The following is a 13629-nucleotide window of genomic DNA, read 5'->3' as shown; positions in this document are numbered from 1 at the left end:
GGTGCTTATCTCGAGGGACTGTTTGGGACTCATTACGGGCTGGGAATGAACATAATTCCCAGCATTGAAATAAAAAGAGAGTTCTTTGGACTAAGCATGTGCCATCGCTGCGGTGGAGAACGTGTACATGCTTCCTGCTCTGCTCTTGCCAGCTGGAGGTGAGTCCCTGCCATGGGGGGAGAGGGAGAGGGAAGAGGGGTGTCTTCCCGACAGGATCCAGGTTGGAGTTGCCTTATTTTGTATGGATCTCCAACACTTGGCTTTGCTGCCAGCCTCCACTCTCCCTCCACAGCCCAAGTGGTTGGATTCACACAATATGTGAAGCTAGGCAGGAGATAGATAGATGGAGGGAGAGATGGAGAGATGGAGGGATAGGTAGATGGATGCAGTGATGGATAGATGGAGGGAGGGAGGGAGAGATAAATAGATGGAGGGAGGGAGGGATGCAGAGAGGGATGCAGAGATGGGGATGGATGGAGGATAGAGTGATAGTGATGTGAGTGAGAGAGAAGAGAGGAGGTAGTGATGGGAGATGGTGTGTGAGATGTGTAGTGTGAGTGTGATAGATGAGGGGGTGGTGGGTGGATGCATGATGGGGTAGTGAGGAGGGTGCAGGATGGTTGTGGGATGTAGATGATGTGAAGTGTAGTAGTGTGTAGTAGTAGATGATAGTGTGGGATAGATGGGTGGTCATGGAGCAAGGGATGATGAGGAGGGATAGTGCTGGATGAGATGGAGGGGGTGTGATGACACACACAGAGAGAGACAGACCCACTCGGTTTGGCTCTCTCGCACACAGAACCGTGATGCATGGTTCACTGGCTCGCCGCTGGGCCCCTCCTTGTTGGGCAGCCCCCGAGGTGTGAGAGGGGAGATTGCTAGCCAAGTGGAGGGGAGCCGCATCTCTCCTCCTTGGCTGGTCTAAACTCCCTTCCCCGAAGGCGGTTGCAGCGGTGGTCAGGAATGGCCACCTCAAAGAAGAACCCAACTGGATATGATTGTGCAGGAGGAAGACAGAGGAAAGCAGGACAGACCGGGCTAAACAACAGAGAACATCTAAGCAAGGTACCCTGAATCTAAAAGTACCTAGAGGGATACTTCTGAAAGAAGATCTTTAAGTGGCGACGGAGAGAGAAAAGGAGGTTAAAAACCTTTTTTTAACCTTTATATTGACAATTACAAATGGTATGGAAAGAAATTTATATTAATCTATTTTGACACTAATAGGCAATCTTAAACTGAAATCTAAGTGTCAAAAGGAGAATAAATATTTTTTCTTGGTCATTTTAAAGCCCTAAAAAGGAGAAGAGTGGAGGCAAAAGGGTGGGACTTGGACTAATGGAAAAATGGAGTGCCACCTGGAAAAATAAAGAGGATTAACAGTGAAACTTTGAAACTCCTGAGGATACATTGTAACTGAAATCTTATTAAAAGATATAGTAACCCACGGAAAGGAAAATTAAAGGAAAGAAATAAGAAGGAACAGTCTGGGATCATTTGGTGATTTAAAAAAAAGTTTTTGGCATTGTTTTTTTCTTTCTTTTTCTGTTTTTACTTAAAGTCAATCGGGTGGTTGTTCAAAAGTGTTTAAAATGCCATCACCCCTGGAGGAATTGAAGATGAGTCTTAAAAAACAGAAAGAAGATACAGAAAGGGGAGGAAGATCCTTTGACTTTGTATTTGAATTTTTTGAAATGGAGATCCTGAACTATGAAAAGCAAAAGGAAAAGCCTCAAGAGCAAGAAGAAGGGCGGGACAAAGAAGAAGCCATTTTCAATGATCAAATAATGCAAAGTGTGGTAATAAGGGGGAAAAGGGGGAAAGGAGTTAAAAATTTGAGATCAAAGGGAACAGCCAAAAAGAAAAATAGTCTGAAAAAGAAGTATAACAGCAAGGAGAAGCAGAAAAGAAAACTACAGAAGGGAAAATTTGAGAGAGAAGGGTATAAAAAAAGGGGATGAGAAAAAGGGGGGAAAGATAGAAAGGGAAAGAACTTATGAGGGACAAAAACAGGAAACAAAAAAAAGGGGAAACATACTAGGATTAAAGGTATTTGCTCAGCTAGAAAACCCAGAGACAATGGTTAAATTAGGTACAAAGGTACAAAAGATAGTGTTGTGACAGTAGAATACTGTAATGAGTTAGAAATGAAATAAGTAAATAATCTATGAGATAAAACTGTATTGTTATGTAATGGTATGTTTATTTATAATTAATGCAATAATAAAGAAGAGAGGGAAACATTGCAATTGTTTCTAAAGATTGATAAAATATTGAAAAGAAATGTGAAAGATTTATAAGGAAATTTATACCAGTTATTAGAATGAATTTGAATAATTATTTTGCTTATTAATAGTAAATAATTTATAAGATAAAACTGTATGACTATCCAATGGTATGCTTATTAACAGTTAAGTAATAATGAAGAAGGGAGGGAAACATTTCAATTGTTCTCAAAGATTGATAGATATTGAAAAGAAACATGAAAGATTTACAAGATTCATACCAGTACTAGAATGATTTTGAATAACTATTTTGTTTACTAATGTTTATATATATATATATATATATATATATATATATATATATATATATATATATATATATATTTGTTTGTTTTCTGAGGTTCTCGCGGGTATTTGTATGTGGATCTTTGGTTACTCGGGTTCAAGCCTCCCAAGCTTGTCAGGATCACAATAAAATTAGTACATGTCACAGATATCTAAATATACTTCAAGCCTGGTGCCATGTTACTAATAATGTATTTATTATCATGAGAGAAAACAAAAACGAATTGGAGGATCCATATCCCTAACTTATTTTCTTAAATCTTATTATCAGTGAGCAATCATATGCCATGGTGCTTTTTCAAGAGGCAACTGGATTTTCTGGAAATCAAGGAAGTCCAGTTGCTCTTGAAAAAAGCACCTTTGGGACAGCCATGACCTGGATGACTGAAGAATCTCCATAAACAAGAGACTCCTGTGCTCAGTGAACTGCCAAAGCACCCTTTCACACCCAGGAGAAGCAATCCTTAGATCCATTTGCACCACTTAAAGATAGCTGATCTCACTTACCTCATCTAGATTTAAAAAAAGATTACATGCCCCCCAGAAAGGCAGTAAAAAATATCAATGCCAAGCTTGCATCCTGCCTCTTGGAAGTCAACCCAAAAGGATAGTGCCAGGAACCACTAAAGCCGTGTAAAAAGCTTTAAAAAACTCATCCCCTTTAAGAAAGTCAAGCCCCTAATAAAGCAAAGCAAAGTATCAGCAAAGAAGAGAAAAGAAAAGAAAACTCCAGAGAAGCTCAGGCAACAGTAAGTCTGGGCATACTGCCAAGAACCTTTAGCTCTTATAATGTAATAAGGCTTAGTCAAGAGGCAGTTTCTATAAGCAGAGCAATAAAGATTAGGCTAGAAACAACAGCAGAAAGTTTCCTTCCTGCCTTCCTTACAGGAAGTAAAGTAGGGAAAAAACAAAAGGAGATTTCTTCCAACAATCAGTTCTCCTAACTGCTCAGAAAGTTAATAAATGTTTCTCCTGAATAGGTGCGAACTGGTTGAATTCCACCACTGCCCCCATCTATATCATGAATGATCCTGCTACTATAATAGTCTCTTTGCTCTTCCCCTGTAGCTTTATTGGTACCTCCTAACCAGGGGAACCCATTGCTTGGTATCTTTCACATTTTTGAGTTGATCCAGAAAGATCATCATCATACTGCTTGAATGGAGTCATATTCAGAAAATTATACACCATTTTATGATTGTACAGTAATAATGCTGGCTCTAAGCCACCCCGACTGAGGGTGCCCTCTATACTGCTGAGGTGAAGACTTACATTTTTAGAATTATTCAGAAAGAGGCAGCATTGTTGCCCTTGAAGCTTTGGAATCTTAGACTAGTGCCTACTAGACCTTAGTGTATGATTTCATTGTACAATTTAAAATACAATAAAACATAAGCAAATAAAAGTATATTAAAATATTTCAGTCATATTAAACAGACACTTTATGTATCTATATTGATGTATATGTATGGTATTAACTATATTTGACATATTGTAGAAGCAGAAGTGTAAAGCAATACTATCCTAGACCCATTAATATGAATTTGGCCTACGTCTAGCAACTGGTGGGGAGAAGGCATGCCTATACCAGCCTAAACTAGCCAATAGGAACTCAGTAGATCCCACCCTGAACTGCATCACCAACAATATCATTACTGAAGCAGCTAAATCATATACATGGCAAAAATTGACTTGGCAGATTAGAAAAAAAAAACGAACAGTTCAAAACAGCATTAAACAATGTCCACTGTGTGCTCGGAATAAACTTGTGCTCAGCTTATCTTTCTAACCATAGCAGAAAAATGCTTATCATAATATTCGGGGGGGGGGGTTGGTTTCTACCGGTTCTGACCGGTTCTATAGAACCAGTTATCACGATTCTGTGCAGTTTGGAGAACTGGCAAATTGTGCCACTGGTTGGCCCCTCCCCTCCCCACCCACCCCGCCCAGTCACTCCTTATCTTGCATGCACACTATCCAACTTGCCTGCATTGTGCCTTTGCCTAATTTTTGGTAAGTTGCTGTTTTTGCTTTTTTCCCCTGATGATCAGCTGTTCCAACTATCAGCTGTGCTGCATGATTTAGATTAGCTAGAAAGCAGAAAATTGTTGGATTTCTTGCTTTCTAGCTAATCTAAATTGCTGTTGTACTGCTTCACCTTCACCTAGGCGGCTTCCCTGAGAGCAAGAGCTGAACCTTCCTTAGGACTAAAGCTTCTATTTTTCAGTGCATATTCAGGCAACAGATTGCAGAAAGGTAGATCTGTGAGTGACTCTGTGATTCTGCAAGCAACTCAATCTGTCTGCCTGCTTTGCCTGATTTTTGGTAAAAGTTGCTTTTTATAAAATATATATATCAATATTTACATCCATGGTGTGCTGTGAGTTAATTTTGTGAGTTTGCTTGCTAGCAAATATTATGAATTTGCTTGCAAGAAAATTTTATGTTAACAGACTCAGGCAGCAGATTGCAGAAAGGTTGATTTGTGAGTGACTCTGTGATTCTGTGAGCAACTCAATCTGCCTGCCTGCTTTGCCTGATTTTGGGTAAAAAGTTGCTCTTCTTTAATAAAAAATTCAATATTTACATAAATATTTACAATATTTGCATACAAGCCACGCGCACCAAGTCATGTTACCACCAAACCATGCCCAGTCAGCAAGCCATGCCCACTCAGTCACATGACCACCAAACCATATCCACAAATTAGACCACACCCACAGAACCGGTTGTTAAGACATTTGAATCCCGCCCAATAATATTATCATCACCTGTCCGTTTTTCAGGTTTTTGATGTGTACCAAATTGTTAAATGGTAGCAATTTACTAGGCTGAGTAGAAAAATAACAGACAAGCAAAGGAATATAAATCAAGGTAAATCAAATAGAATATCTTGGAAAGAAAGCTTATCTGAGTAGTTTCACTTTATTTAAGAACACACAAAAGAGAAGTCAAAATTCAATCAAAGTTCAAAGACCCAAGCCATGTGATATTGCGTTGGACTGGAGTTTTATAATATCATTTTTAGAATTTTCCAAGAATTTTGAGTTGTTTTCCTCTTTAGGATTTCTATCCATGCATCCTTCCCTAAGCTCTCTCTAAATTTGTTGAAGTCAGCTCTCTTAAAGTCCAAGACACTAGTTTGACTTTGTTGTATTATTTTTGTCTGCATTGTGCTGAATTCTGGTATGGCATGGTCACTCTCCCCCAAACTTCCCCAAACTTCCACACCTTCAATCATTTCATCCCTATTAGTAACAATTAAATCAAGCATAGCTGACCCTCTGGTTCCCATATCTTTTGGATGACAAAGTTGTCTGTAAGATTGGGCTACTTCCCACTTCCCACAATTTCTTAAGAAACACCCTGCTTCCAACCAACTGCAAAAGCAACTCAAAAGTGGTATGTTCGACTTTCTGCAGCACAATCCACACTGAACAGTTCATCCTTCTCACTCAATTCTTCTCTTTTTTTCCACAAGCACCATAACTGTTAGTCTATATTTTTGTTGTTGTCTATACATTTTTGCAGAGAAATGATAAAAAGTTAATCTTTTCTTTCTTTTTAAAAAAAATCAGTGAAATAAATAAGAGTACTGTCAATTTTTTTTCTCTTGGCTGAAGAAAAAAGGGAGAATTGTAAAAACCACAAATGTTTCTATCAGTCCTCCAAATCCATACCTTTAGAAAAAAGAGCAATTGGTGGGGGCAAAGAAGCAGGAAAATACATAATCGAGGCTGTGCTAACGACTCTCCAAACAGAATAAATGACCAAAGGGGAGGAAGGAACTGAATTTCAGTTTACCTGAAATTCAATTTACCTGAAATTCTGCATCATAATGGGGTTTGGGTCACCACATTACAAAAAAGATGTTACACTTTGGAAAAAATACAAAGAAGAGCAACTAAGATGATTAAAGGCATAGAGACAAAAACATATGAGGAACAGTTGCAGGAATTGGATATGGCTAGTCTAGAGAAAAGAAGGACACAGGTGGCATGATAGCAGTATTCCAGTATTTGAGGGTCTGCCACAAAAAAGAGGGAGTTTTTTACTTTCCAAAACACCAGAAGGTAAGGCATGAAACAATTGGTGGACACTAATCAAGGAGAGAAGCAACCTGGAATTAAGGAGAAACTTTCTGAGAACAATTAACCAGGGACTGAAAGAATCAGAATCAAAATTAGAATAGAGCTGGAAGGGCCCAGGAGGACTTCTAGTCCAGTCCCCTGCTCAAGCAGGAGATCCTATACCATTTCAGACAAGTGACTGTCCAGTTGCTTCTTAAAAACCTCCAGTGATGAAGCACCCACAACATCTGAAGTGAAGCTGTTCCTCTGGTTAATTGTCCTCACTGTTAGGAAGTTGCTCCTTAGTTCCAGGTTGCTTCTCTCTCTTAGTTTCCATCCATTGTTTTTTGTCCTTCCCTCTGGTGCTTTGGAAAATAAATTGCCCCCTCTTTGTGACAGTCTTTCAAATATTGAAATATTGTCCCTCCTTGTCCTTCTTTTCTCTAAACTAGCCAAATCCAAATACTGCAAATATTATTCATATGTGTTAGTCTCTGGGCCTTTAATCATCTTAGTTGCTCTTCTTTGCACTTTTTCCAAGGTCTCAACATCTTTTTTGTAATGTGGTGACCAAAACTAGATGCGGTATTCCAGGTGTGGCCTTACTAAGGCTGTATAAAGCAGTGCGAGTACTTCAGTTATTTTGATTTTATACCTTTGTTTATACAGCAAAGGATTGCATTAGCTTTTTTGACTGCTGTCACACATTGTTAAACTCATGTTTAAGCTCTTCTACTCCAAGGTCTCCCTCACAATTACTGTTTTTGAGCCAGATTTCACCTAATCTGTACTTGTATCTTTGGTTTTTCCAGCCCAGGTGTAAAACCTTGCTTTTCTCCACATTAAATTTCATTTTGTTGGATAGGGCCCATCCATGTTCAAGGTCTGTAAAGATCTTTTTGGATCCTGAGTTTGTCTTCTGGATTTTGGCTATTCCTACCAGCTTAGTATAATCTGCAGATTTGAGAGTTCCCCTTCTATTCCCTCATCTAAATCATTTGTGGAGATATTGAAGAGTATTGGGCTTAAGACAAAACCTTGTGATACGTCCTGCTTACTTCCCTCCATGTAGATATAGTACCATTAAGGACTACTTTTTGAGTACGGTTTGTCAGTCAGTTACAAATCCATCTGGTGGTGATGCTGTCTATCCCACATTTTTCTAGCTTACCAATAAGAAGATTATGGTTTACTTTGTCAAATGCCTTATTGAAGTTTAAATATACTATGCCCACAGCATTTCGCTGGTCTAGTAATTTAGTCACTTTGTCAAAGAATGAAATAAGATTGGTTTGGCATTATCTGTTTTTAACAAATCCATTTGTTATTTGTTTGTTTCTAGATGTTCACAGATCTTTTTTTATTATTATTTTTTCTAGTATCTTCTCATGCTGTAGCTGCCAAAAAGGCCAGTGTAGTCCTAGGCTGCATCAACAGAGGGATAGCATCAAGATCACAATGTTCTAGGGTTTCCGGTTTGTCGGCTTCGCGAGCGGTAGGGATTCGCGAAGCTGCGCGATCCTGCCGCGCTAGTTTTGGGGCTCCGACCGGACGGGTGCGGAGCAAGGCTGCCCTGCAGGGGTAGCTGAAGGTAAGGGGATCCGGAGGAAGGGTTTGGGGGTGTTGCAGACCCCCTCCCTGGCCGGCAGAACCCCCTGTTACCAGGACGGTGCAGCGGCGGTCCGTAATGGCCGCCACAAAGAAGTTGACAGCCGGGCAAGTATGCGCAGGAGGAAGAAGAGAAAGTTATTGAAAGTAAAAGTTCTTCTTGGTCGACCCAGGGCTTTGAGATCTATCTAATTTAATTCCTGGAAAAGATGGTTTTCTGATGATTTCTTCCACAAGAGAAAAAAAAAGCGGCTATTTTGAGGTGCTGAAGGGAAAGTTTACTCTCCTCCCACGGAATTAAGCCGGAAGGGAGAGGATAAAGAAAATATATTAATTTGGATCTTGTTGGAGGAGATGCCTTGAAGACTTGAGGACAGAAATACAATCTTAATAAGGCTTTAAAATATAGACTTGGATTCTTTTTTTTTATTTGTTTGATACCACCCCTGGAAGAGGAAGGGGGAATTTTGGCTTGCTTGGATTTATTGAGGATTGTGGATTTTGGGATTGTTTTGCCTTTCTCTCGAATATTTGGTTGGTGTAAGAAGAAAGAGAGAATAAAGAAAAGAAAAGATTTATTTATAATGGCTTTCCTTTTGAAGACCTGAGGGATGAATATGAGCAAACAAAAGCAGCCTGCAAAGATGGCATGGAAAAAGCTTTTCTATTTCTAGAAATGGCGCTGGTCAATTATCAACAGACAATGGAACAGATGGAAACGGAAGAAGAACAACAAGGAAGAGATGAAGACGCCATCTTCATTGAATTCCAAAACTTATCTAAGGAAGAAGGAAGGAAGAGAGCAAGGAAAATGAAGGACTTAAGATCTAAAAAAACATTTGAGAAAGAGAAAAATATGATGCAAAGTAAATATAATGATAGCAAACAAGAGAAAAAGGGAACACAACAGAGAAGGGATCCCAGCAAGGCAGAGGTTAGAAGAAGAAGGGGGGTAGGAAGATTTGGTGGGGGAAGAAAGAAAGGGAAAGGCGGAGAAAAGCCTCAAAGCTTTAAAATTGGATGGGAGAAGAGGGATTTTTTTTAGAGACAAAGGATGAAATGTAATTTTCTGTAAGAAAGATTCTGCTAAGGTACAGAAGATGGTATTGTAACATTTATATTTGAAATAGTAAATTAGAATGGTTTAAGATTTAATAAGAAATTAAAATGTTGAAGTTTTTAATAATGATTGATTTTTAAAATGTAATAAAATATCGAAGGAAAAGAGGATACAATGTATTTAAACATTTTTGGTGGATAGAATGTACCAAGCAGAACCAAATTGGGTATTTGTTATGCTGAATGTTAATTTTACTAACTTAGGGGAGGATAGAAAGGCATCATACTCTGATTAGTGATTTCAGGAGAAATTTTTTTTTTATTATAAGAAGAGATAGAGGGATAATTGAATGGGCAAAAGATACAAATTTAATGATTTAATTAAGATGGATTAAATAAGATAGAAATGTGAAGAGTGATATGTGCTATTATTTTAGCCCATGCAAAGAGAGGTAACTGGGGCCAAGGTACTTTACTAAAAGATTTTTTTTTATGTTTGTTTGTGTTTGTTTGTGTTTTATGAGAATATTGGGGAAATTATTGTAGAAAGATAGGGAAAGATTCAATATGTAATGATTTGTTTGTTGTTGAAACTTTTAATAAAACTTGTTTTAAAAAAAAAAAAAAGATCACAATGTTCTATACGGCGCTAGTTAGGCTGATTGCTCTGTAGTTTCCTGGGTCTGTTTTTTCCCCTTTTTTTGAAGGTGGGAACCACATTCAGCTGTTTTCCAGTACTGTGGTAGTTCCCCAGCACTCCAAGATTTTTTTAAAGATATGATACAATGGTTCTGAGATAATATCTGCCAGCTCCTTCAATCGAAGAGCTTGCCTTCAGAAATTGTGGGTGCTTCATCACTGGAGGTTTTTTTTTTAAAAAAAAGACTGGACAACCACTTCTCTGAAATGGTCTCTTGCTTGAACAGTGGGTTGTTCTAGACAATCTCTAAGGTCCCTTTCAGCTCTATTCTGATTGACTGACTGATTCAGATGAAAATATTTAAGACACCTTTTATTTCCAGCCAATTTATGCATGGAAGATATAGCTAAAGGTCCACAGTCCAAGGATTCTCCCAATCACTTCCCCTTTGATTTGTCCTACATGAAAACTGTAAGGCAGCATGACTCTCTGGCCTAGAAACTTGAATACGAATAAGGCCCAGCAAGTGAGGGCAATGCAAAATTTCTGATTCTTCAGAGCCTGCAGCAAAAACACTTTAATATGGCTGTGAGGGAGTGGAATCTACTGGACAGTGAGCAAATAACAAAAACAATATTGTGGCCTTTACATCACAAGTTTCAGTCTTCTTATTTGTGCAAGTATGCAAAAGACCAAGTTTGTATCCTAATGGAAAGCTGCTTTCATCATTTTTATGAAAGCCTTCAATCCTGCAGGTGCAGGATTATTTACTCTGACTCCATATAATAAAAAATAAGAAATCAACAGAAAATGCCTCATGGGACTTTGATAAAGCCATGTTTGGTTACTTGCTGGAATTATCACTCAATTTTCTGTTGTCTAAAGTTGTTTCTCTTATATTCTCATTTTGTCATGCCTAAATGACTAAAGGCTGGAGACCAATAATTACTTTTTCATAGGTGTGTAAGGGTAGATCTAGAAAGCAGGCAATGGCAGACATTTCTAAAAATCCTTGCCAAGTTACAATACAAAATCATCTTGCTTTTATTGTGCCATCCATATACTTGGAGAATTGCCTCTTAAGCTTTCATACATACATATAGTTGTGACAATGCCATTCCATTATCTATTCAAGAGCTAAAATCTTTTTCTCAGTGCGAGAAATAATAATAATAATAATAAATAATAATAATAATAATAATAATAATAATAATAATAATAATAATAATAATAATAATAATAATAATAATAATAATAATATCATATTTGACCGGACAATTATTCCCATCCACAGATTCTGCTTGCTTTATTTGTTTTCAGGTTTTGTTTGTTTCCAGATAAAATGGGCTTATACTTCTGTGGTACTGTTCTGAAACCAGCAATGGAGTAAGTCACACCTGGATAAGAGTAGGAATAAGGAAACATCCATAACATAGACTGAAGTGAATTATTGAATCCTGGACTAAATTTTATGGATCGGTAATATTAGTAACTGTGAGAGGGTTTGAGGTGTTCTAGTGGATCATCACTTATGTATGAGCCACCAATATGTTGCAGCTGCTAAAAAGGCCAATGTAATCCTAGGCTTCATCAACAAAGGGATAGCATCAATATCACAATGTTCTACAATGCACAAGTATGGCCCTACATGGAATACTGTGTCCAGTTCTGGTTGCCACAATGCAAAACAGATGCTGTGACCATAGAATGAATGCATGTCCATTATGTATGCATTGTGCTTGCCTCCAAAAGTTGTGGTATTCCATCACTGGAGGTTTTCAAGAAGAGACTGGACAGCCATTTGTCTGAAATGGTCCCTTCCAACCCTATTTTTCTATGTTCTACATTCTAGCCTATCAAGGAGAAGAATTAGGGGTGACATGATAGTTGTCTTCCAGTACTTGAGGGAATGTCATATAGAAGAGGAGATCAACTTATTCTCTGAAGTACCTGAGGGCAGGAGAAGAAACAATTGGTAGAAGCTATTAAAGAGAGATCCAATCAGGAACTAAGGAGAAATTTCCTGAGAATGAGAACAATTAAACACTGGAACAGCTTGCTTCCCTGAGTTGTGGTGTTCCATTTCTAAAGGTTTTCAAAGAATATTGGATAGCCATTTGGCTGGGATAGTATAAGGACTCCAGCCTTGAATAGGGAGTTGGACTATAAGACTTCAAGGTCCCTTCCAGCCCTATGACTCTGTGAAATGCCTCTGAAGGCATTTGTCCTTATTATACTCACAAGTATTTAATAGAAAAGTATATAGCCTTTTTTCTGCAGAAATGATAGTTTAGTAACATGAATATGTATCAACTCACCAGCAGGTGAATTTGTGATTACTGTTAGAGTTTGATATAAAATGGACAGCTATATAAATGTTGCAGAAGCCAATCTGGGTCAGTCACTGGAATCAGAGGTTTTGTCTGACGCAGATTGGATCCTGAAACATTCTCCTGGGACACATATATTCGCCTTTATTCATATATACATGTTTTAAATAATAAAATAAAAGTAAAATTATAGGAGAATGGTACGTATTTTGCTTCTCATTTTTCCCATTGGAAATATCTATATTATATAATTCAGTTGGTTGATTTGATTACCCATGTTTGAAATAAAATCATTAAAATAAAATTATTCCACAACTAAATAAAAACATAATATTTTTAATAAAAATGAATTATTTTAAACTGAAAAATAATTTTCTCTATACGTTTGAATACATTCTATAATATTATTCCTTTTTAGTAATTTCAAACAATATTGTAATAAATTAAAATATTTCTTTTATATAAAAATGCATTTGCTATTTAATCCTTTAATGTTCACTTTTGCAAAATATGCAATATTGTATTTATCATAACTAAAAATATACAAACATAAAAACATTATATATGTATTTAATAAACTATTTAATTAAATGCATTTCATTCTGAATTTCTTGTGTCAAAATTTTGATAAAACTCAATTATTAACCAATACTTTTGCCACATGGCTATAGTTTAAGCGAAACAGTTCATAAAGCAAAAGTGATAATTTTAATAATATTCCATGACTTTATCTTATCATATCTATTGATAAATGTAGAATAGCTACATAAGTTTTAAAACTAAAACAAAGTATTCTGGAGAGTCACATTAACAAGACTCAGCTTATTAATAAGTTAAAATACAGTAAACATTTTGTTTAAACTCCACAAAAACAAAACTTACAATAATTTTTATCCATGTCAAACATATTGCTTACCCTTGATCACGTGCCCTGATTCGACTGTGGGTCAAAATCTTGTCATAATGAGCAGTGGAAGATTCTGCTAGATGAAAAACTGGCATAAAACAAATAGTGACTGTAACAACCCAAAGGAAGTCCATGTTGCTGTCTCTCTGTTTCTTGAATGTCTGAGAAGAGAACTGGCAAAGGGTATAGAGAGCTCAAAGTTTATATCCAAGATGCAAGGCAGAGGGAGGAGAAAATATATCAACCTGAAACTTTGAACCACCCTCTGAGAAAGAGGAGCATCAGATGATTGTAACCAGTTCTGTATGTATGTGAATTACAAAGCAATCTATTCATTTTGACAGCTCACATAAAATTAATTACAGTTTAGATATAACTAGAGTTTATAATGGAGAAAATTTAAAGTTTCTGGATGGCCTCACAAGTTCAAGTGACTGAATGTTTT

The 13629-nt window shown here is 37.2% G+C and overlaps 1 protein-coding gene across 4 annotated transcripts in view; it reads right to left on the bottom strand.

The window, feature by feature from the left end:
* Positions 1-13418, bottom strand: part of POSTN (periostin) — an 80198-nt gene extending 66780 nt beyond the window's left edge. For 2 of the 4 annotated variants that reach the window (XM_026675487.2, XM_026675488.2), the window contains exon 1: positions 13194-13417. In XM_026675487.2, coding sequence (XP_026531272.2) covers positions 13194-13318 — 125 coding nt within the window. In that variant the 5' untranslated portion in view covers positions 13319-13417. Of the gene's footprint in view, positions 1-13193 lie in introns of all 4 variants that reach the window. The other 2 variants (XM_087957137.1, XM_026675486.2) reach the window with 2 other exon arrangements.
* Between the last annotated feature and the right edge of the window lie 211 nt (positions 13419-13629).

This window comes from Notechis scutatus, chromosome 2 (assembly GCF_049901735.1).
Source record: "Notechis scutatus isolate UNSWTSFEM ecotype Mainland chromosome 2, rNotScu1.2, whole genome shotgun sequence".
Classification (NCBI taxonomy): domain Eukaryota; kingdom Metazoa; phylum Chordata; class Lepidosauria; order Squamata; family Elapidae; genus Notechis; species Notechis scutatus.
This window is presented reverse-complemented; position numbering and strand designations above follow the sequence as displayed.